The sequence below is a fragment of the Prionailurus bengalensis genome, chromosome B1, assembly GCF_016509475.1.
Source record: "Prionailurus bengalensis isolate Pbe53 chromosome B1, Fcat_Pben_1.1_paternal_pri, whole genome shotgun sequence".
Taxonomy (NCBI): Eukaryota; Metazoa; Chordata; class Mammalia; order Carnivora; family Felidae; genus Prionailurus; species Prionailurus bengalensis.
The window spans coordinates 40,907,287-40,930,338 of record NC_057344.1 but is presented as its reverse complement, the minus strand read 5'-3'; the positions used below and the strand labels follow the sequence as shown (position 1 = coordinate 40,930,338).

Sequence of the window (23,052 nt, the reverse complement as noted above, 5' to 3'; positions counted from 1 at the left end):
GCTGCACTTTGTAGTGTTCTAGTGAGAACTGACAAAGATTGCTTCAGATTTCCGTGTGAATTCAAACATATTTTAAGCTGATATACTTACTTTAGAAAAGTAGCCAACAAGGTGGCAGCCCTTGACATCATTCTGTGTTAGTACATAAAAAAGAAATGGCTCCACGTCATAATAGAGTGTTTTGTGGTCAAGAAACAACTTTGCCAAGAGACATAGGTTCTGACAATAAATGGTACTCACATTCCCATCAACCTAGAAAATAATAGAACAAAATGGTCAGTAAAGTCGCTCTTTAGTTCTAGAACAATAATACACATCACTTACAATACCTGTGAGTATCCACAGCCCAGCCTAAGAGAGCTGTCAGTGATCAGAACCTGGAAGCTATCCTCTGAAACAGCAGCATTATGGTACCTGCTGTTGTAAGACAACTAAATATATAAAATACTGCACTTCAACAAAGTACGAATAGCAAGACAAGGAGATGATGACCCTTTTAAAAACAGCACTTTTTGCTTTTATAACAAGATTGGTTGCAGTAATCCTTCAGACAGCAAGCTGATTTGATTCATTTTTTAAAGTAATTCAACAAAAGATCTAAAAGCAGCCTCTTCTAAAATACATTTGTTAAGTAAAATAAGGTATAACTATAGTCCACTCTATGCCAGCATCCAAAAGCAATGCAGTCTGGCTGCCACAATCAGATTTGCCCCGAAATAAAGCTATTTTCAGGAGTATTAACTATTGCCAGAGGCATCAACCAAGCAGGTTCCCTAGGTAGCAACCTGGCAAATGAGAGATTCCTTGGAATCAGGATGGCCAAGATCAGGAGCACCACTGTGTATTTCTCCTGACACACCCCTGGGTTGCTGGAGCTTCGAGAGCTTGCTCTTTTACACAAATGCCAACCGATACCCACATTAAACCCTAAGACATCAATATTTCAGGATAGAAACCTCAACAATTTAAGTAATTTAATATTACTTCTTTTAAAATATACACCAATATATGCTTAAGGCGAGAAGCACTTTGCTCTTGGGTATTGTAGACCACACCATTCTTCCTCCCCCCACCCCCCCACCCCCCCACCCCCCCCGCGGGTGAAGAGATCCACTACTTCTCACCTAAAATGAAGGTGCAGGGAAAATCAAGAAAGTTAGAGACTGAGTGATCCCCACAATCTGAAATTCTATCATCACAGTAATTAACAGAATTGAGCACATGGCAGGTGTTTAATTAATACCTGGCAGTAAAACCATGAACTGAGGATCTAGAAACTAAAACCCCATGACCAACAACACAAAATCACGGACATAGCCTAAGTCATATCATCATGATGAAGAAATATATATTTTTATAACTTTACAAAATACAACTTACTACAGTTATTAAATATCTCTACCAAATATTCCTTTAAGTGAGGCAACAGAAATTTTTTCACTTAAATACCATTATTTCATAGATTCTAAGACACAATTTTATCACATCTAAACATAAAAAATCATTTGGTATTTTATAATCAAATGGAATCCTGAAATACAGAATAATTTATTCTGAGATCAAGATTGTGACCTCAGTACAATCTGGATTGGCCTAATTCTGCTTCTCCTATAAACTGGATTATCAGACTCAAGAGTGAGTACAACAGTAAAATAACATTGCAAAAAAGACAACTACAATTAGATACAGTATAGGTGGTACTGCATTTGAAATGATAGGAAGACAACTATAAAACATCTACTTTACCTCAAAGACAGAAATATTATTTTTTCTGTAAATCTCATTGGCAGGAGGATGGAACCAACCACATTTCTTCATGTGCTGCTGGAGAATAGTTCTACTTTTCATGTATTTTAGACAGAATTCACAAAGATATAATTTAGGCAGCCTGTAAATAATAATTAAAGAAAGACAGGACTTTTTATAAGACTGTAAACTTTCACAGCTATTCTTTTTTGACTCTCATTACTACTCAAGTAAAAAGGTGGAGACTGTATTATCATCCCCATTAACCAAATGAAAGACAGAAAACAAACTAAAGACAAAATTAATTTGGTTAATAGCATCCAACTAATTAATAGGAGGGCAAGGGTGAGAAGATACCCGAGATTCAGTGCTCTTCCTATCAGACTAGTAATTCCTAGTCTTCTTAAAAGCTACCCACCTGGCAGACAATGAAAATCTCATATTCTCCCCTCCTTGATAATCTCTAATAAGTAGAAAATAAAGTCTACCTTCAAAACACACCACTAAGAAGATTTTGTCAAGCTATATATTTTCTTTGGTTCTTTATTTGATCATTCTTTTTTTTTTTTTTTTTTTAAAGAAAATACACATTTGTTAAATACCACTGATCTCTGAACAACATGGGTTTGAACTGCATGGGTCCCCTTATAAGTGGATTTTTCTTGGTAAATACAGTACAGTACTGTAAATGTATTTTATGATTTTCTTAACATTTTCTTCTGTCTAGCTTACTTTATTTTTATTGTAAGAATATAATATATGGGGCATTTAATACAAATTATGTGTCAATTGACTGTTTATACTATTGGTAAGGCTTCTGGTCAACAGGAAGCTATTAGTACCACTTAAGCTTTTGGGGAGACAAAGGTTACACATGAATTTCTGACTGCACAGGTTGGGGCCCCTAACTGTAGTGCTGTTCAAGGGTCAACTATACTACAGTGTGTTAGGCCTTGTGCTAATTGCACTAGGGACAGAGTGCTGAGTAAAACGGATATAGGGTGGGTACTATAAAAGCAGATTTTATATTATCTTTTTAAGTATAAAATTGTAATAATGATTATGTTTTTTCAAGTTAGGACATACTGCACTACCTCCTTCCTTATGAAACCCCTGAAATTCTGGCTTTTCCTCTGGTTAAATATCACATTACATCCTGTAACTTAAAAGTCTATTATTCAACAAATGAAATAAAAGTTCAAATTAATCTTTCAGATATTCTAGTATTAATTTGTATTTATACAACAGTATTGCTATTTTAGCAATAATTTAACAGGACTTCTTCTTTACAATGTTCCTTTTATGAGGAGCTAGGCAAGAAAGTGACTGGATTAGTTCGTAAGAAGGAATATAACCTAATTAAAATTTATACCTGGTTTTAGTCTAATCCAGAAGACCACATGGCTCTTCTATTATAAAATACACACTTCATTTATCCTCAGCACACAGACTTCCCTGCATCCTGAACTGTGTGTGTCCAGAACTGGTCATGCCTTGGTAATCGGAGATCTGATACTATCTTTAAAAACTACATACACAAAAATACTGGATAGGATGACAAAATATATAATCCAAATAAATTTGTCTCTCAAATAAGTATTGAGGCTGAAGGAAATTTTAATAAACCTCATTAATTTAGTTGCTATCAGTTTGGACAGCTATGCTTTAAAAAGATTACAATGGAATTAAAGAAAAGATTAACACACAAAAGGTCTAACTTGTTAAAGTGTCAAGACCACACTATTTTTTCAAGTACCACTTTGGAAGCCACATTTTTTAACGTTTTTTTTTTTCATTCATTTTTTTGAGAGACAGACTTTTTTTTTTCATTCATTTTTTGAGAGATAGAGAGAGCACGAGTTAGGGAGGGGCAGAGGGAGAGGGAGACACAGTATCTAAAGCAGGCTCCAGGCTCTGCACTGTCAGCACAGAGCCTGATGAGGGGCTTGAACCCACTAACTGTGACATCATGACCTGAGCTGAAGTTGGCCGCTTAATGGACTGAGCCACCCAGGTGCCCCAGGAGGCCACTTTTAAAACTTAATTATACTTTATCTGAAAACATCTAACATTCAACCAAGGCCTTTGCCAAGGCGTATTTATGGAAACACTAGTCCTGTATGTAATAAGTGTTTCATGCTCAAATAAGGGTGAAAACTGCCATTCAGTGCACTAAAAGCTTCGAGGGAACTATTTCAGTATAATATTTCTAAGTCTCTACAATATCTAATACTGTTTTCCAACATCTCTCATATTAGACAGACCAATACAACTCGAAATTATATCATTAATACAAGTCATTCCAAAATAAGGTACTGAGTAAAACAAATAATAAAGGACATCATAAACTGAAGTCAAGAAACAGGAACCAAGGGCATGAAAAAGAAAGGTTTCCTAGGCAACTGTGCTTATTTCCTTTGCATGTTGCTTCAAATTCCACTACTCAGAGAAGGAAGGGCAGTGAGATAGATGGTTTCCCCCTCCCCCCTTTTTTTAAGGTTTATTTTGAGAGAAAGAGCAAGAGAGGGGAAGGGCAGAGAGAGAGGGAGTGATAGAATCCCAAGCAGGCTTCATGTTGTCAGCACAGAGCCCAATGCAGGACTCGATCTCACAAACCATGAGATCATGACCATGAGATCATCAAGAGCCGTTGCTTAACAGACTGAGGAACCCCGGCGCCCTGAGCTTTTTCCTTCCTTACCAACCAGAACTAAAAAAAAAAAAAAAAAAAAAATCACAAAAGGAAATGGCCGCAATTATAAACTTCATCATTAATGTGGGCACTAGATACCCTGAGTCTCAGAGCTGACCCACAACTGCCAGATTGTTTTACTGAATATGTGGATTTTGAATAATTTCTTCTTAAAAAGGAAGGTCGAATTCTCCCTATGTAATTAAAGGCATCCTCCTCCCTCCAACTACTCTACTGCTTACCTTTATTTACCTGTGCTAAATTTTCAATGAGCAATTTTAACTTGCGGCAACATGAAGACATAGAAGAATCCATGAACACAGTTTCACTTTGAGACCTAAATATTACAACTAAATATTCCCTACAATGTGAATCTGAGAAACATAGATAAAATCCTGGGAAAAAAGGAAGGGAAAGAGGAGTGACAGACAACTAAAATTTCTAGATTATGCTAAAGATAAATGCCAACTTTAAAAGCATCCAATTTAACTTTTACGTCTTGGTACAAAGACATGAAAATAAAGTACAGCTTATTTCCTAAGGCCTATGAAAGAAGGTCTAATTTTTAAAGTTCTTGTAGTAAGCAAGTTGTTCAAGAAAACACAGGAAGCAATGAAACCTATAAGAAAATTACTGCCAAGTCTTATCTGGTGAATTTTAAGTTCATGCTATTTCCTTGGAATAGCAAGATGTATGACATTTTCTTGATTAAAAAAAAAAAACTTTAGCAAATCTTAGTATTTGAAAAAATAACAAAGTAAAAGCAAATATCATAATCTACTTTACTCCAATTCAGCTCTTGCTGAAAACATTTTAAAAGCCTCTTACTTTATTATAACCAAGCCCACTGGAATGACACTATTAGTCTAAAGGGAATCATCTGATAATAAAACATTTTGTTTTTCCAGGAGTTTTAACAGTACAAATAGCTGAAGTTTCCTTGTTGAAAAAATATATAGGAAGAACATGAGATCACATCAAATGAAGTATAGTCATAGAGTATGAATACTCTTAGCCCTAAAGATGGCTGCTGCTTTTTGTCACTGTCTTCCTGACAGCCCTAGTCCTTGACTATTAAATAGGTGTATGGTTGCCCAGATCAACTGCATCATGGGATGTAGCCTCCATACCTAAAGTTTATTCTAAATCAGCCACTCTGCTGACACCCTCACCTGTGAAGTCAGGACTAGGCTGCAGCTATGTGTGCTTTAGAAGCATTGCTTCCCTTACTTCTAAGATGATACAAATACTCTTCCCAGGAATTCCTACAGTATCTTCTTAGCTTCTGAACATTGCCCAAGATAGTAGCAATTTGTGTGGCCTTTATAAGAGGTCCACCTGCAGTAAAATTTTAATAAAAATTCTATCAAATATTACTTAAATAAAAGATTATGGTACAAGCTATGTGAGATCAAGGTAGACACACAGATGCTATATGGAGCAGCACAAGCTCAGTGGTTAAAAGCTTTGGCAATGTGGTAAGAGAAAAGTGAGATTAAATCCTGGTCCTGCTACTTGGAAACTGCATGGTCTTGAGTATGTTTACTGGGCCCTGGTCTGGAAAATGAAGAGAGTAATATCCACCTCTATACAGAATTATTCCAGAGATATTTAGTCCAGTACCACGCTCAATGATGATAACTAAAGATACTATTAATTTATGATTAAGACTATGAATAATTTTATTCTCCTTTCATTCATTTTACTTCATCATTTAACAGTCATCCAAAGACCTTAAGGATGTTGGTCTTTAGTAACTGAGGCTGTACATAATCTATGCATCAAATCAAGTCAGGAACAGGATCAAAGGGGAGAGGAAACTTCCTAAGCTACTCAGTTATATAGAACCCATCCTTTAGGATTTTAATGATCTTACTGTAAAAACGTTATTATAAAGTTAAGTTCTAAACAACTCGGGAGTAGAGGATATCCCATGATCAACAGTTACTCTTGCCTTCAGCCCATCCATGTCATGTTTTATTGGCAGAGTGGGGCTCTCTATGAACCTGTCTGCCATGTATGAGCATCACACAGCCCTGTTGGAGAAACTTAGGGTTAAAACTCTGGTTTATACTATTCAATGTCTAAGACTTAATCATACTGCTCCACATAAAGTAGCATTACTGCTTCACTGTTGTTGATTTTGTTTTGTTTTGTTTTGTTTTTTTTAAGTCAGGGATGCAAGATTACTTCATATACAATGCACACACAAATATCTGGATATTATGGGAAATAACGCATAATCCCACTTCCCAAAAGAATATCCTTTTGGGATTCTTTTTTTTTTTTAAGTTTATTTACTTATTTTGGGAGAGAAAGAGAGAGAGCGAGAGAGAGAGAGAACCCCAAGCAGGTTCCACACCATCAGCACAGAGCCCGACGTGGGGCTCAAACTCACAAACTGTGAAAGCATGACCTGAGCTGAAACCAAGAGTCAGACGCTTAACCGACTGACCCACACAAGTACACTGAGATCTTTTCTTTTTCATTTGCCCCAATTGTTCTGTTTTTGCATGCTTTGGGATTTTGAATTTTTAAAAAAGTCCTTAAAACCTTTAACAACAAAAAAATAACTTAGAATTTGGCAAAGAATAGTAAATAGTCATTAACAAAGTAAGGATATAAGTTTATTATTTGGAAAACATTAAGAGTTCTAAACATTTTAGCCAACTCAATTTTAATAGAACTCAGAAGTAAAACAAGCCTAAACTCGTTTAAATTAGACATATGGTTTTTTCTTTTTTTTAATGTTTTATTTATTTTTGAGACAGAAAGAGCATGAGCAGGGGAAGGGCAGAAAGAGAGGGAGACACAGAATCCGAAGCAGGCTCCAGGCTCTGAGCTGTCAGCACAGAGCCCGACGCAGGGCTCGATCTCACAAACCACAAGATCATGACCTGAGCTGAAGTCAGACGCTTAACCGACTGAGCCACCCAGGCACCCCAATATATGAATTTTTTCAATGTAACTAAGATAATTATTAATAGAGAAAAAGTCATAATTACTAAAGAACCTATTAAACTACAGAATATTTTCTTGGAACACAGCACAAAGAATAAGGAAATGTACAGAAAATGTCTAAAATTTTATTTAAGAAAGTTGATAAATTTTACAGTTCTTATCACACTGCTGCCGTCTGCTATGATTCCTACTTAGTGGTTATTTATTTTTCTGCCTTCAATGCTTATTAAGAATAAGCTGATAACCAATTCCCTCAAATCTTATTAAGAAATCAGGTTCTAGTGACAATCTAATCAGAATAAAAAGCAACATTTTTAATGAAACCTTTTCATATCTCAAAAGACAACAACCTCACGGTTACATTCTCATTATTCTCTTAAAAGTGCGTGCTGAGGCTGGCCCTCTAGTTCCATTTCTAAGTCAATTTCCTCTCCTCCCCTTGAGTACAAGAGTCAAGGTGCCAACGGTTTCAGTCTATCTGTACCACAATCCGTGCAACAGTTGATATATGCACATGTTGAACAAACTTTGTTGCCTAAGTTGAGCATGCTTTTTTGATTTGAATAGCTTGCAAAGAGCTCACTAAATAAATTATAATAATAATTTACTTTAAACCTGATGAAGAAATTAATTCTTCAGCATATTTCTTATTGATCCTGTAATTCTCTGGCTATCCAGAACTCCTGAGGAACTGCCTTGAGTACCTGAGCTCTGTAGGTAGTTGAGGAATTTCCTGCCCTCTTTTAACATATATAAATATAAATACATAATCACCAATAAATATAATTTAATGTTCTTTTAACAAACTCATATTAATTGTTGTTATCCCAGGATATAAATAGAATGCTGCCTTAAAGATTTAACATAGTGTTCGGGGTTAACTGACCTTACGATAATTGGCTCTCAGTTGCTGTTTTATAAACTTGTGTGTTAGTTTCCTGAAGTTTTGCTTTCTCTTCTTTTTTTTTTTTTGGTCACTGAGGTCTATGTCTATAGCAACATTCTCACTCATTTTTTTTTCTACTTCTGCTTAGGTTTGGAAACCAACTATCAAATTACACGGACAGAAAAAGTAAAAACAATACTGAGTTTTAGTTTTTTAACAAATATACTGGCTTATTCCCAGCTTCTGGTAATAACCCATGTTAAAGATCTCTGTATACTGTAAAGTACTAAATAAATTAATGTCATTATAATTATTTTTGCTAATGTCTTAGACTAGCAGTGTTACTAGACAGGTAAAAAGCCAAATAACGAGAGTACTCTGAACATATGTTTAACTCACAGAGCACTTATTATTCCTCACAACACTCTGCTAAATGAGAAACTTGAGATATAAGTAGTTTACAGATTAAAGAGAACATTAATGTAAGCTGTCACATGTCAAAGTTTAATTTTTTGACCAAATCTTACTTTCCAACTCTTTTAATTTCAACCCTAAAGGAAAAAAAAATACCTGACATTTTTGAGCACTTAATCATTTTCTAAGCAATTTACATGTTTTAACTCAGTCCTCAAAATAAACCCTATGAGGTAAATACTATTTTTATCCCCATTCTACAGATGAGGAAACTGAAGTACAGACTAGTTGGGTAACTTCTAAGGTTATACAGCTTATGAATGTCAGAACTGAGTCATGAAACCAATTTGGCTTCACTAAACATGCTGCCTCATCCCAAAAAGCTGGTGACTGAGGACTTTTTAATGTCAGGAAACCCAAGCTATTTACATGTAACATAACTGTATACCATTTATCCAAGTATTTCTGGGAAAACAAACCATTCACTAGGTTTGTTAAATCATAAAAATTTAGATAAATGGCTACCCAGTAAAACTTGTAAGAATCTCTCTCCAATTCTTAGTGTGAAGTATGAAGGCAAATTTCTCTTAAAGAAAAAATGTTCCCCTTGTCATTGTGACCACGCGTCAGGTTTCCAACTTTAAATAAAAGCTTTGGACAGGTTACAGAAGAGAAAAAAGAAAATCTAAAGCCAACTGGGTTTAAGTGGCTGCCAAAATATCCTGTTACTATGGACATTTAAAAGCCACCAGTTTCCTCAAATATATAAAGATGAGCCAGACTAAAATGTCCTCAAGATCTAGTGTTGGGAGTTCTATGAATCTAAAAACAGAAGGTAAAGGGTCTCTCAAAACATACCTTGAGTATTCTTGAGGATATGGGGAGGAGTACCAGGTGTGAATTTCATACTTCCCAAACTCAATGACAGAGGGACAGCGAACTTGTGGATCAGGGGGACCAGTCACTCCAACTTTCTGTGCAGTCAAAAAATACATCACAAAAGTTAGCTAAATTAAATACACTGAGATAGATATAAAAAAAAAAATCTGAAACTAAACATCTTCTTAGGATTCCACAGAAGAACAAAAAAAGCCAGAAATAAGCTAACAAGTTTTGAAATAAGCAGTCTTATTCTTTGTAAACAGGGTACTTTAATGAAGAACAAAAATGCTAATAAATCTTTTAGAACCAAATGCAGTTGGTCTCATTGCATATTCCATATTTAATAATACTGCTAATATTTTCCGCATTTAAATTTACTTCCTTAATGACTTAGTTATTAAAGAGAAACTGCTGGCATTTGGGGACAGAAGATAAAGCATAATTTTTAACAAGGAGGAAGAGGGAGCTCTGCACACTCGCCCACGTCATACATACAGTGCCTCCCTCACCTGACAACAGAAACGACCTACTAAACATGTATGCACACAGAGAAAAGAATGACTTTCTGGTTTGGGAAAGTAGATAGTATTAGAAGAATATGACAAAACAAGTATCAAAAGAGTCCATTCATTTTATACTAAAATTCCCTTCATTAGTAGCTCTTTATAGATTTAAACCAAAGGGAAAAAATACTGTTATACACATACTGTTACCCCTTTTATCTGCCTTCTGTTTATAATGAAAACAATCTCGATGCCCCCCATCCCTGCAATAACCTGAACTATACTATCTAAAAGAAGAATAATTTGTAAAGCCTTTATGACGTCCACACCAGCAATTTAAATACAAGACATTACTGACAAGCACAAAGATCAAGTTTTAAAACCTTAAATTCAAGAGCAATTTGATTTGCTCTACAACCAATACAGGAATAGATTCATATATATATATATATATATATATATATATATATACACACACACACACACACACACACACACATAGGTGAGTGTATTACGTATATAATATATATGCACTATATGCACATTTATCATGAATACTCTGTAAACACTCATTTTTAAGATTTAACATTAACACTGACTTAAGAAAAAGAGTTAGAATTTAGCCTAATCCAGTATTAATAACTCTTCATCAAAAGAATAAACAATATTATCTTTCAATTTTATGCTTTAAAAACCAAGATAATATATTAAGAGTCTCACTGGAGACCACAGACAGACAGACAGATACACACACACACACACACACACACACACACACTTTCTAACAAAATTAAAGAGACCAGGTATTTTCTATTTATGTAAATTCATTTAAGGAAGAAGCCTCTTCACTACAACTCATGAGAACTCTCCCTGGCCTTTCTAACCATTCCCTTTTATAAAAAGGCCAAGGGACTTATCTCCAGTTTCATACTGGAGTACAGCCAGGTGAGAAACCTCAACCTCTTCCTCAGACATCTCAAAACAAAGACAAACATCTATTAGTTGGATCAATTGTGTTATGATGCCAAGGAATACTGGGACTCTCCCAAATGCAAAAACCATTAAAACCAAATACAAGACAGGGTTAAAATTAGATTTTTTCATTTCTCAAAACCAAAATAGAACTTTGTAAAAAGGCTTTAAAAACACTGTTCTTTAAACTACATTCCAGAATCAAGTATTATAATTCATAAAGTAGCAACTTTTAACCTATCTTCAAGGCTCAAAACAATAAGAATAGGATAGAACATATCAGAATGACCAAGTATCAGAAAACAAATCTAACTTCCTGATCAAATAGAAAGCACAAAAGTTGAAGAAGATGCACCTGCCACAGCACTGCCTGTTCTTTGAGGGCTTTCCCATCAGCTGCCCGTCGCTCCTCCAGGCGGATGCCCGATGTGAAAGTGGATATCCAGTTCCAGTATAACTGTTTGCACATCACCGCAACTAAGAGAGTCTGTGTAGAACTAGATTCACAGCAGATTTCCCCCACTGCCTTCACCTATCCTCACCCTTTTGCACTACGAAATGTCTGGCACATGCGCTCATCCACCTCTGTCCTCCACCACCATCTCTAACTCCCTTGTGAAAGCCTCAAGAGCCAGTATGTTGCTGTGTTTCCATTCACTAAGGTAAGTTAACAAAGGCTCTCTGCGGTGAGGAAGCAACAGGTGCATCCAAACCACTCGTTAACCCAGTCCTTGCCAAAATCAGACTGCCCGATCTAAATTACAACATCACTTCTCCTAGGTCATTTTATTTTTAAATTTCAGCCAAATACTCTCTCATTAAACATGAAGGTTTCCAAAGCAGTAGAGCACAAAAATAATATTTAAAACTTTTAACTAGAATTCTGCCACACTCTGTGCCTCCTTTTCATTTGAATATGCCAACATCTTGAAAGGATGACATACATTCCTGGCCAGAATGGAGCTTTCAATATAAGAAAGCAAGGGGCAGGGGACACTAAATGCACTAATAATTGGGTTAAACCAAAAGATAACTTTACATATGCCTATTCTAGATAATAAAACTTTTATTAGTAGGAGTTTATAAGAAAAGTTACTGTTCTGCAAAAACTCCACCTCCACTAAATGGCTGATCTAATTCCAATTTCCAATGTATAGAAGCAACTCTTCCAGAGTCCCCTCCAAGTCCAGATTGGTACAAACATGAAGATTACAACTGATCTACAACTGATCTTGACACAGTTCTGCTCCCTTCCTCTTGCCTTCCATTAGATAGTTCCCCCTTGGCCTACCCTTTCCATTTCTCACGGGAAAATGGCATTTTGAAGTGGGAATAGAGGGTAGGACTATACCCTTATTATTAGTATCAGAATGTGAAGTGTAGAGAAAAGAGATGTCTTCTAGTATCTGAACATTTTCCTATAGAAACACTGTAATAAAAAATAATTCTGTTCATTAGGGATCAGAAGTTGCATGATGAAAGAGATATGTAAGGATGAGTTCACATAGCTCCCAAATGGAGACAGCATGAAAAAAGAGAATAAAGAGAATCGGCATTTGTGGAGCAGATACTATGCCAGACTCTATGCCTTATATTGTTTATCTCATTTAATACCCACAATCTGTTCCTCAAAGTAGAAAACAATATGTCCACTTCATAGATGGGGAAAAAGGCTCAGAGAAGTTAAGAGGCAAAAAACTTCAGGAAAGCAGCATGAACAGTAAAGAACAAAGACAGAAAAGAACAAAATGGGAGGGGTGAGATACAAAGGATGCACTGCCCTCAATTAATTAATGTTTTGAATTCCAAAAGTTCTGTTTACGGTTTTTAGAACGGGAATTCAGTTTTCCAAAGAAGTGAAGCTACAAGTTCACAGACTCTTATCCAAAACCCTTGGCACAAAATGTGCTTTGGAATCTTGAATTTTTCTAATGTTAGAGAAGTATTACATATGTATCTGAAATCCAAAGAAGTGAAGCTACAAGTTCAGACTCTTATCCAAAACCCTTCACACGGAATGTGCTTTGGAATCGTGAATTTTTCTAATGTTAGAGAAGTATTATATATGTATCTGAAATCCCAGTAGGATTTGGGGCAACACTCCATAATCAGACAAACTAGTATTTCTTTAGCAAAGCATAGGAAATATTCACATTACATGGGGTAAGTAAAGAATATGTATAGTTTCATGTCAGTTAACACCATGTTTTGCCAACAGTTCTGTTTAGGTAAATGAGATCTTACTGCAAAATGAATTATAATTTTTTCCATTCTCCAAAGAAGATATACAGATGGCCAGTAAGCACATGAAAAGATGCTCAAAATCACTATCATTAGAGAAATGCAAATGCATTTGAGATATACCACTTCACACCTACTACAATGGATATTATCAAAAAAACAAAACAAAAACAAAATAACAAATGTTGGAGAGGATGTGGAAAAACTAGAACTCTTGAGCAGTGCTGGTGGAAATGTAAAATGATGCAGGCACTGTGGAAAACAGTATGGCAGTTCCTCAAAAAAAAATTAAACAGAATTTTCGTGTGAACCAGCAATATATAAAAGAATTGAAAGCAGAGACTCAACAGGTATTTGTCCACCCATGTTCACAGTAGCATTATTCACAACAGCCAAAAGGTAAAAGGAATTCAAGTGTCCATCAGATGAATGCATTAAACGTTCATGGTATATACATATATCAAGTGATATATATATAAATTCTGGTAAGGGAATTTTGACACATGCTACAACATGGATGAACCTTACAGAAGTTATGCGAAGTAAAATAAGCCAGAAAGGGACAAATATTTTATGATTCCACTGAGACCTACCTACAGTAAATTCAAAATCACAAAGTAGAATAGTGATTGCCAGAGGATGGGCAAAGGAGGAATGGGAAATTATGGTATATTGGGTACAGAGTTTCAGTCTGGGAAGACAAATTCTGGAGACTGATGATGGTGATGGTTGTACAACAATGTATTGCCACAGTAATTTTTTGTTAAGTTTTCAGGATTCCAGATCTCAGAACTGTAGATGTGATTCCAGGCTACTTCTGTCTCTTTCTTCTCCTATGTCTCTTTTGTTCATCTACACTTAGACATCTCCTTTGCTTTACCGTTAAATACTGATTAAAATCTAGGATTTTGTCTTTAACCCTCTTACCCCTTCTTTCCACAGGACCTATAATCCAATGATCTACCAGTTTTTCACTCTCCATATGCCCTCCTTCTCTTTATCCAGCTTAAATTCCAAGGTCTTTTACTGTACTTCATCTTTGCCTACATATATCCTTAACTTCCCTGATATTCTCCCAATTCAACAACAAAATCGCAACTCTCGTTAAATTCAGTTCTCCACATAATCCAACATCTGGATATGGTCAGAGAAAAACACAGAACAAATTGACTAGACTCAATTTGTAATTTAAAAAAAAATTTTTTTTAATGTTTATTTACTTATGAAAGAGAGAGAGAGACAGAATCTGCGAGCGGGGAAGCGGCAGAGAGAGAGAGGAAGACAAAGAACAGGAAGCAGGCTCCAGGCTCTGAGCTGTCAGCATAGAACCTGATGTGGGGCTCGAACCCACGGACCACAAGATCATGATGTGAGCCTAAGCTGGACGCCTAACCAAATGAGCCACCCAGGCACCCCTCAATTTGTAATTCTTTTTTTTTTTTTTATTTTTTTAATGTTTATTTTTGAAGGAGAGAGAGAGAGGGAGACACAAGAATCCGAAGCAGGCTCCAGGCTCTGAGCTGTCAGCACAGAGCCTGACTCAGGGCTCGAACTCACAAACTGGGAGATCATGACCTGAGCCGAAGTCGGTTGCTTAACTGACCGAGCCACCCAGGCGCCCCTTAACTTGTAATTTGTAATTCTTAACTACTGACCTCAAACAGGCCCTTGATGGTTCTCTAACTCCATTCACTCTCTCAATTCTCCTAAAAAATTCTTTTATACTTTCTCCTATCTCTTTAAGCCTCCAACACACCTCTTACCCCATTTTCACTGTCAATCAATGCCTTTGCTTTCTACTACACTAGAAAACTAAGAAGCAATCACAAGAGAACTTCCAAAGCTTTCCAAGGCCACATCTGTATGTCTACCCTCTGTGCCCACATAGCCTACCTTTCCTTAATATTATGTCTAGATGGTCTATGCTCCCATCTAAAGCCAACGCTTTCACCTGTGCATTAGATGACATCCTCTCTTACATTCCAACAATCTTCCCTTCCCTCTTTTGCATCATCAGATTTCTATCCACTAGATCATTCCTATCAGCATAAAAACTACTGCTATTTCTCCCATATTAAAAAAAAAAAAATGGATACCTTCTTTTGCCTTCACATCTTCACCCAAATATTCTCCTTCTGTTCCCCTCCACTGCAAACTACCTCAAAATAGTAGCCCCATATTACTTCTATAACCAATTTCTCTTTTCTTTCTCAAACCAGTTCCAATTATATTTTCATCTTCCCCCTCCCTCACTATGGAAACTTTCTCAAGATTACCTAATCCATGTTACTAAATCTGATGGTCAATTTTCAGTCCTCAGACCTATCCGCATAATTTTCCATTCCTTCCTTCTTGAAACATTTTGTTTCAATTGGCTTGTAAGGAACCAGTATCTCCAAGTTTTTTCCTCCTTCCCTAGCCATTCACAGTTTCTCCAATCTCTAAAAAGGGACTTCTCAAAGGTCTCTCCTTTTCTTTGGTGACCTCATCTAGCCTCATTTCTTTAAGTACCACCAACTTGCTAACAAGTCCTGGATTTAAATTTTCAGTCCAGACCTGCACTTTGAGCTCCAGACATATACTATCCCACTGTCAACTTGATATCTCCTCTCCTGAATGCCTTATAGGAATCTCAAGTTTAATGTGCTCAAAATCAAACTCCTGATCTTTTTTTCCCCCTCAAACCTGTTCCTCCGGTATTCTTCTACATCTCAGCAAACAGCAACTCCTTCCTCCAACTGTGCTCTAGCATCATCCTTGATTCCTGGTTTTCATAACCATCCAATCCATCAGCATATCTAATGGTCTACCACCTTCAAAACATAATCAGAATTCCAATTCTACCACTACCACTATGATACAAACCACTGTATCTCTTACTTGGATAATTCTAATAGCCTCCTAAGTTCTCACAGTTTCTGTATTTTCCCCTCATTCTACACAGAAGCCAGAGTAATCCTTTAAAACCTATGTCACTCTTCTACTCAAAGTCCTCCAAGAGTTCCTACCTAACTCAAAGTAAAAGCGATAGTCCTTAGAATGGCTTACTTGATTCTGCCCTCTCCTTCAACCCCAACTCCCAACACCATATTTTTCCCATTCTATCCTAAATCTTTCTCAAAATCTCTGCTACTGTATCTCCTCCACCTTCATTCAGTCCTAGTCACTTCTCGTTCTGACTACTGTAATCATCAGACTGGTAGATGTCCTTGTCCAGGTCTTCGTCAATCCAATGCTTACCGAATCACTGAAGTTGAGTTTCTAAAAGCAAATACAATCATGTCACTCTTTTTAAAAAGTCTTCAACTCAAGAGCTATTTAACTACTTTAAAGAGCTACTGTAACTAAAAAAGAGTGCAAACTTTTTCACAAGGACGATGGGAACTTTGCGATCTGGTCTGTCCTTACCATTTCAATCTCATCTCTTACTTGAACTTCAGCCAAACAAGCTACCTGCAGCTCCAAGGGTTCAATATGCTTTCTCACACTCAAATTGTTCTTTTTGAAATGCTTTCCTCCTTTTGCCCAATAGTAAATTCTTACTCATTCCCTCAACAGCCTGCTCAAATAGCACCTCTTCTATGAAGGCTCCCCTAACATCCCTAGACAGATGCCTTCCTGTTCATTCTCATATCATCTTATGCCTATCTCTATGGTAGCAGACCATGAACTAGAAATTAAGAGTTAAGGATCAGAAGTCAGACTGTGGGTTCAAATATTGACTCTGATACCAACAACTATATAATTCTAGGTAAGACAATCCTTCTAAAGCTTCAGTTCCTTCATCTGTAAAACAGGAACAAGTAACAAGGTTGAACTAAATGACAAAATTTATATATGACGTTGAATGCAGTACCTGACACACAGTAAAAGGATACTATTACTAACCACATGGCTTTATTTATTTATAAATGACTCTTCAACTGGAGAACAGGGACACATTTCCTATTTATCTAAGTATTTCTAGCACTTACCACTAAGATAACTAGCAGAAGCTCACATTTATTTAGTGCTCACTACGTGAATGGCATGCTAAGCACTTTGCAAATATCAACTCATTTAATCCTTTCAACAAACCTATTAAGTAACTTGTCTGACCAAGGTCACTTAGCAGAGGTAGGCTTTGGATCTGTTCAGGCTATTTCTAATACCTAGGCTCTTAACCAGGATCTTAATAAATACTCAATAAAACCGTGCTAAACTGTCAAAAGAATGAACTCAAAATACAATTAACTAGCCTTTAATATGTAACTTAACAAATGGCTTAAGACACTAAAACAATCTCCCACTCCTCATCTCTAATTTCACCAGTACCAAAGAGAAATCATTTCAACAACAAAAAAGCAGTCATGGGGTTACCTTAAAATCCTGGCATGCCAAGACAAATGTCCTCTTTCTAGCTTTTAAAGCCTTCCATATTTCAGCCCTATACTACTAATTCAATATATTTCTTACCAATGCCCAACAAAAGTTCACTGTTTTACGTATTAAACTAAACCACAAGCAGTTCTTACTTTACATGGTGCCATGTTAACTGAAACATAAGAATACCTAAACTGAGATCAAATATCAGTCACCACAGCAATGTATAAAGAATGGACACGATTCTAACAGGCATATGTTTCCATTAACACAGTGACGTGCAAAGCAAGGACTGCCTGTATTGTGACACCTTTATGAGCAGCTATTGTGTTTTCTACATCAACTCCACAATGTGAGTTGCACATATTAGGCCCACAAGTATTTGTTGATCTCATGGGACCAATAATCACAACGTCTCTTGCATTTACAGTTGTCATTAATTCCTCAAAGCTCAACTTAATGCTGGTTACTCTATCTGGGAAGCCCTCATTCTCTCCATTTACCTAAATCTGAATCATCCTTTAAGCCTGTTTCTTCTGTAATCATCTCAGATCACACCAGCTCTTACTCATCTTAGTATATACTGTTGCCACATGGAACAATCTGTATCATTCAATACAGCAATGACTTACATTAACTGGTAATCTTATGTCACTGTTTGCTATTTGTCTTCCTATGTACTTTGCCCTACTTGCATAAATGCACATGCCTTATGATTTTGATGCCTCCATAACATTTTTTAACAGGGTAATATGGATATTATTATGATTAAGGGCATAAAATTACAGGCCTGGGTTCAAATTCCACTTCTGCCATTACTAGTTACATAACTTCAGGAAAGTCACTCAACTAAAAGTCTTGGTTTCCTCATATGTAAAATGGTAATAACAATCCTTTTGAGGTTAGGAGATTTGGTGAACCTAGTTTATTCCATTTCTAATAAACGTTCAATTCTTTATGCAAAGAAAAAAAATATTTTAATAGCCCACATAGATTTCAAAATTGCTCTGTTAACTTTCTACAACCACACACACACACTTCAAAATTAGCATTAAAATTAACATGGAAATATAACATGTTCTTTGGTGACATTTTACGTAAAAATCATTGTATATATTTCAGAAAGGTTGCTATGCTCCAATGAGATGAGCCAAATACAAATGCTTCTTTTTGGTGGTGAAACTCTTAAAAAAACCATTTACTCCAAGTCCATAAGATTACTGTAAAAAAAATTCCAGAACAAAAGCTTATACTGCTAATTTTTCATGCTTTTATTTTCAGAGGTGGCTCTTTTTTTTTTTCTTTTTATGAACATATTCATTGTATAGCTAATGAAACACAGTACCAGGTAAATGATATCCTTACTTCTCCTGAAACTAAAACAAAACAAAACAAAAAACAATCAAAACCAATTAATAGGGCCCCCTTTTTATAAACATTTCAATAATTCTTGACTGACTTAGGTAATGCACCATACAAAACCCAATTACTCAATAAAATCACTCAAAAGCAAATACTGGATTTGCTTTTTTGGGCACATTTCCTATGAGATGGTAAGCTCTATGAAAATAAAAAATATACAAAATAAAATTGGTTTCAACCCACTTTCTCTATTCCATGAAGTCAGAGAACATGGGAGTCAACCCTAGTGTTCTCTTGCTCCCTCAAACAACACGGCAAATCTATCGCCAAGTTCTATTGATTCCATCTCCAGAATATATTCTAAATCCATCCACTTCTCTCCCATTTCCACTGCCATCTCTCTAGTCTAAGCTACTGTCTTCTTTCAGTTGAACCATTGAAAAAGCCAATAAATTGATTTCTAAATTGATTTCTGTGCCTTCTCTTGCCTAATTCCACTCCATTCTTCATATAGTGGCCAGGAAAAAAACATTTTAAAAAAAAATTTATTTATTTATTTTGAGAGACAGAGACAGAGACAGAGAGAGAGAGAGAGAGAGAGAGAGAGAGAGAATAAGAACATGAGCAGGGTAAGGGCAGAGAAAGAGGGAGAGAGAGAATCCCAAGCAGGCTCCCTACTGCCAGCACAGAGACCAATGCAGGGCTCAAACTGACACACCGTGAGATTATAACCTGAGCCGAAATCAAGAGTCTGATGCTCAACTGACTGAGCCACCCAGGCACCCCAGGAAAAAACAAATTTTAATGTAAATATGATCCTGCTATTTCCTTGCTAGAAATAATTCAATGGTTTCCTACCACAATTACAATAAAAACTCAAATCCTAACTTACCTCTTCAATCTCTCTCTCCAGCTTCATTTTACATGGCTTTTTTATTCATCGTACTCAAGCTATACTGGCCTTCTTACAGTTCCTCAAACTTACCAAGTGCTTAGGTACCTCAGAACATTTACACAAGCAGTACCCTTATGTCCGGAACATTTCTTCTTTCTAGCTCTTTGCCTTGCTGACCTTCTACTTATCTTTTAAGTTTCAGTCTCTGTGTAAATTATTACTTCCCTAAAAGAGGAATCCCAATCTCCAGCAATCTAGATCAGGAAGCTCCTGTTATAATCTCTTGCTGCATTTTTATTTTCTTCCTATTAGCTATCAGTTTGAAATTACAGATTTATTTATATGATTGTCTATTGTCTTACTCATGCAACTGAAAGCTTTGTGAAAGCAGTCTATGTCTTTTTGTTCACCCTACAGCTCTCATAGCATGCCAGGCACATGAATACTAAATGAATGAACCTCACGGACAAATACCACCATCCTAAGAATTTTAGTGCGCTGCCAATGAAAATAAGGACCAATTAGAATTTAAATATCTAGCTGTTTATTTCCATGGTGCCGATATACACATGGACAATCACAAGTTTAATAAAATGTGCAAGAAACAGTTAGATTACTGTTGATACAAATTTATACTGTCTCCACTTGGCCTCAGCATCCCTTTTAACTCTTTCTATCAATCTTTCTTTCTGCAACCCTATTATTCCAACCCCTGCCAACTAGACATCTAGACTAGAGAAACAGCAATCCAGGCAGAGGGAACAGTAAATACAAAAGGCTCCCAGGCAGGACAGTGCTTGGTGTGTCTAAGAAACAGGAGGCCTGTTGCTGGAGTAGAGTGAACAAGGGCCAGAACAAGGGGAGGAGCTAAAGAAACAGGCAGGCACAAGATGATACTGGGTCTAAAGAAAAAGGAAAAAAAAAAAAAAAAAAGGATAAAGACTTTGGTTTTAAAAATTCTAAGCAAGACTGAAAGACATTAAAGATTTTCTGTGCAGAGGAGTGGTATGATCCAACTGAAGTTCGAAAATATTTACTCTCGGCCCTGTATAAAGAATATGGACTACAGACTGGGGTGAGGGACAAAAGTAGAAGCAAGGAAATTAGTATAGAGATATTACAATAGCCCAATCAAGAGATAATGGTGGCTTTGACTAAGGTAGTAGACGTGGAAGTGGTAAGAAGTAGTCATAAGCTGTATATATTCTGAAGGTGAAAACTATCAGGATTTCCTGATGAATTAAATATGGAGTATGAGATAGAAAAAGAGAGAGAAAAAAATCAAGAATAATACCTCACTGAACCTGAGCAAGTGAAAGGGCAAAACTGCCATTTACTCACATTCTCCAGTAAAAGAAACCAAGGATTCTTAGAGAAATGGCTAAATCGACAGCCAGAACAGTAAGACCCTGGAACATATTGCTGTGGTCAAAGGTAAGAATGATTATATATACAAACATCGAATCATTATGTTGGGGCACCTGCGTGGCTCAGTTGGTTAAGTGTCCAACTCAGGTCATGATCTCATGGTTTGGGAGTTCGAGCCCTGCATTGGGCTTTCTGCTGTCAGCACAGAGACAGCTTCAGATCCTCTATCCTCCTCGCCCTCTGCCCCTGCCCCTGCCCCTGCCCCTGCCCCACTTGTGACACACATATTCTCTCTCTCTCTCAAAAATAAACATTAAAAAAAAAAAAATCAAATCATTATGTTGTACATCTGAAACTAGTATAATGTTCTATATCAGTTATCTCAATTAAAAAAAAAGAGTTGAGGGGCGCCTGGGTGGCTCAGTCGGTTGAGCATCCGACTTCAGCTCAGGTCACGATCTCACGGTTCGTGAGTTCGAGCCCCGCATCAGGCTCTGGGCTGATGGCTCAGAGCCTGGAGCCTGCTTCCGATTCTGTGTCTCCCTCTCTCCCTGCCCCTCCCCCATTCATGCTCTGTCTCTCTCTGTCTCAAAAATAAATAAACATTAAAAAAAAAAATTAAAAAAAAAAAAAGAGTTGAATAAACCGGACAAAGTAAAAAAAAAAAAAATGACAGAGCCATGTCAAAAGGACACAGGAGCAGGCTTGAAAAAGCTCCCCTACCCAAATGTGGAACAATTTTAAGCACCAAAACAAATATTAATAGCAACAAATTATAAGTCATAAGAATCTTCAAGTCTAAATGAAATGAATAAATGGAAAGAAAAAAAGGACCTTCCTTACACTAGAATGCCAATTAATAGACATAAAAGGAATGATGAAATTAGAATATCATCTGTTTAATAGCCAACAAAACAACAGTTTCAGGCAAAAATCACCACTGGATGCTAAATCTAGTGGATAAAAGTTTGATAAGAAATAGGGTACATTTACGTGGTTTCAAAGTGTATTGCTGCAAGATATTTATAGAAGGAAAATAATTTTACAGGGAAGCAACAAGGCAGAATACTACCTTAACCAAGTGATCAGAGTTAACATCATTCGTAATAGGACAAATTAATACTACACACCTCCTGATATCATGCAGAGAGGAGGACACATCGTCTCTATAGTATTTCTGCCAAAAGTAGATCACCTGAATCTAATCATGATGAATCATAAAACAAGCACAAACTAATGGATAGTCTACAAAATACATGATTTGCGCACTTCAAAACTGTCCAGATCATGAAAGATAAAGACTGAAGAGCTGTTCCAGGTTAAAGGAGACTAAGGAGACACGACAACTAAGTGAAACACATGATCCTAGACTAGATAAAACGAACCAGGGCAAGTTGTTTTCTTTTCCCCCTTTTGCTATAAAAGAACATTAGTGGTATAACTGCTAAAATTTGAATAAAACCTCCAGGTTGGATAATATACTTTATCTGTGTTAAATTCCTGATTTGATGATTGTACTGTGGTCATGTACAAGCACGTCCTTGTTTTTAGGAAATACACACAAATAAGTAAGAGTAAATGGACATTAGCATTATGTCTGCAACTTAATCAGTAAAAAAAGTTCTTCAAAGGAACTACTAATTCCTTCTTTGAATTCCCACTGAACTCCATGTGAATTTCTACTATAGTACCTATAGCACTTTGTTTTACTTATTGGTAGGAAAAGAAATGTGCTTTCAGAGGTTAAACAACCTTCCCAAAGTAGAAG

General features: G+C 36.4%; 1 protein-coding gene across 4 annotated transcripts in view; it reads right to left on the bottom strand.

Moving 5' to 3' along the window:
• KAT6A (lysine acetyltransferase 6A) overlaps nucleotides 1–23,052 on the bottom strand; it is a 114,707-nt gene that overhangs the window by 16,621 nt on the left and 75,034 nt on the right. For all 4 annotated transcript variants that reach the window (XM_043563144.1, XM_043563157.1, XM_043563154.1 and 1 more), the window contains exons 9-11: nucleotides 9,558–9,673; nucleotides 1,747–1,888; nucleotides 91–252 (exon numbers count right to left, since the gene is read on the bottom strand). In XM_043563144.1, coding sequence (XP_043419079.1) covers nucleotides 91–252; nucleotides 1,747–1,888; nucleotides 9,558–9,673 — 420 coding nt within the window. The remainder of the gene's footprint in view (nucleotides 1–90; nucleotides 253–1,746; nucleotides 1,889–9,557; nucleotides 9,674–23,052) is intronic.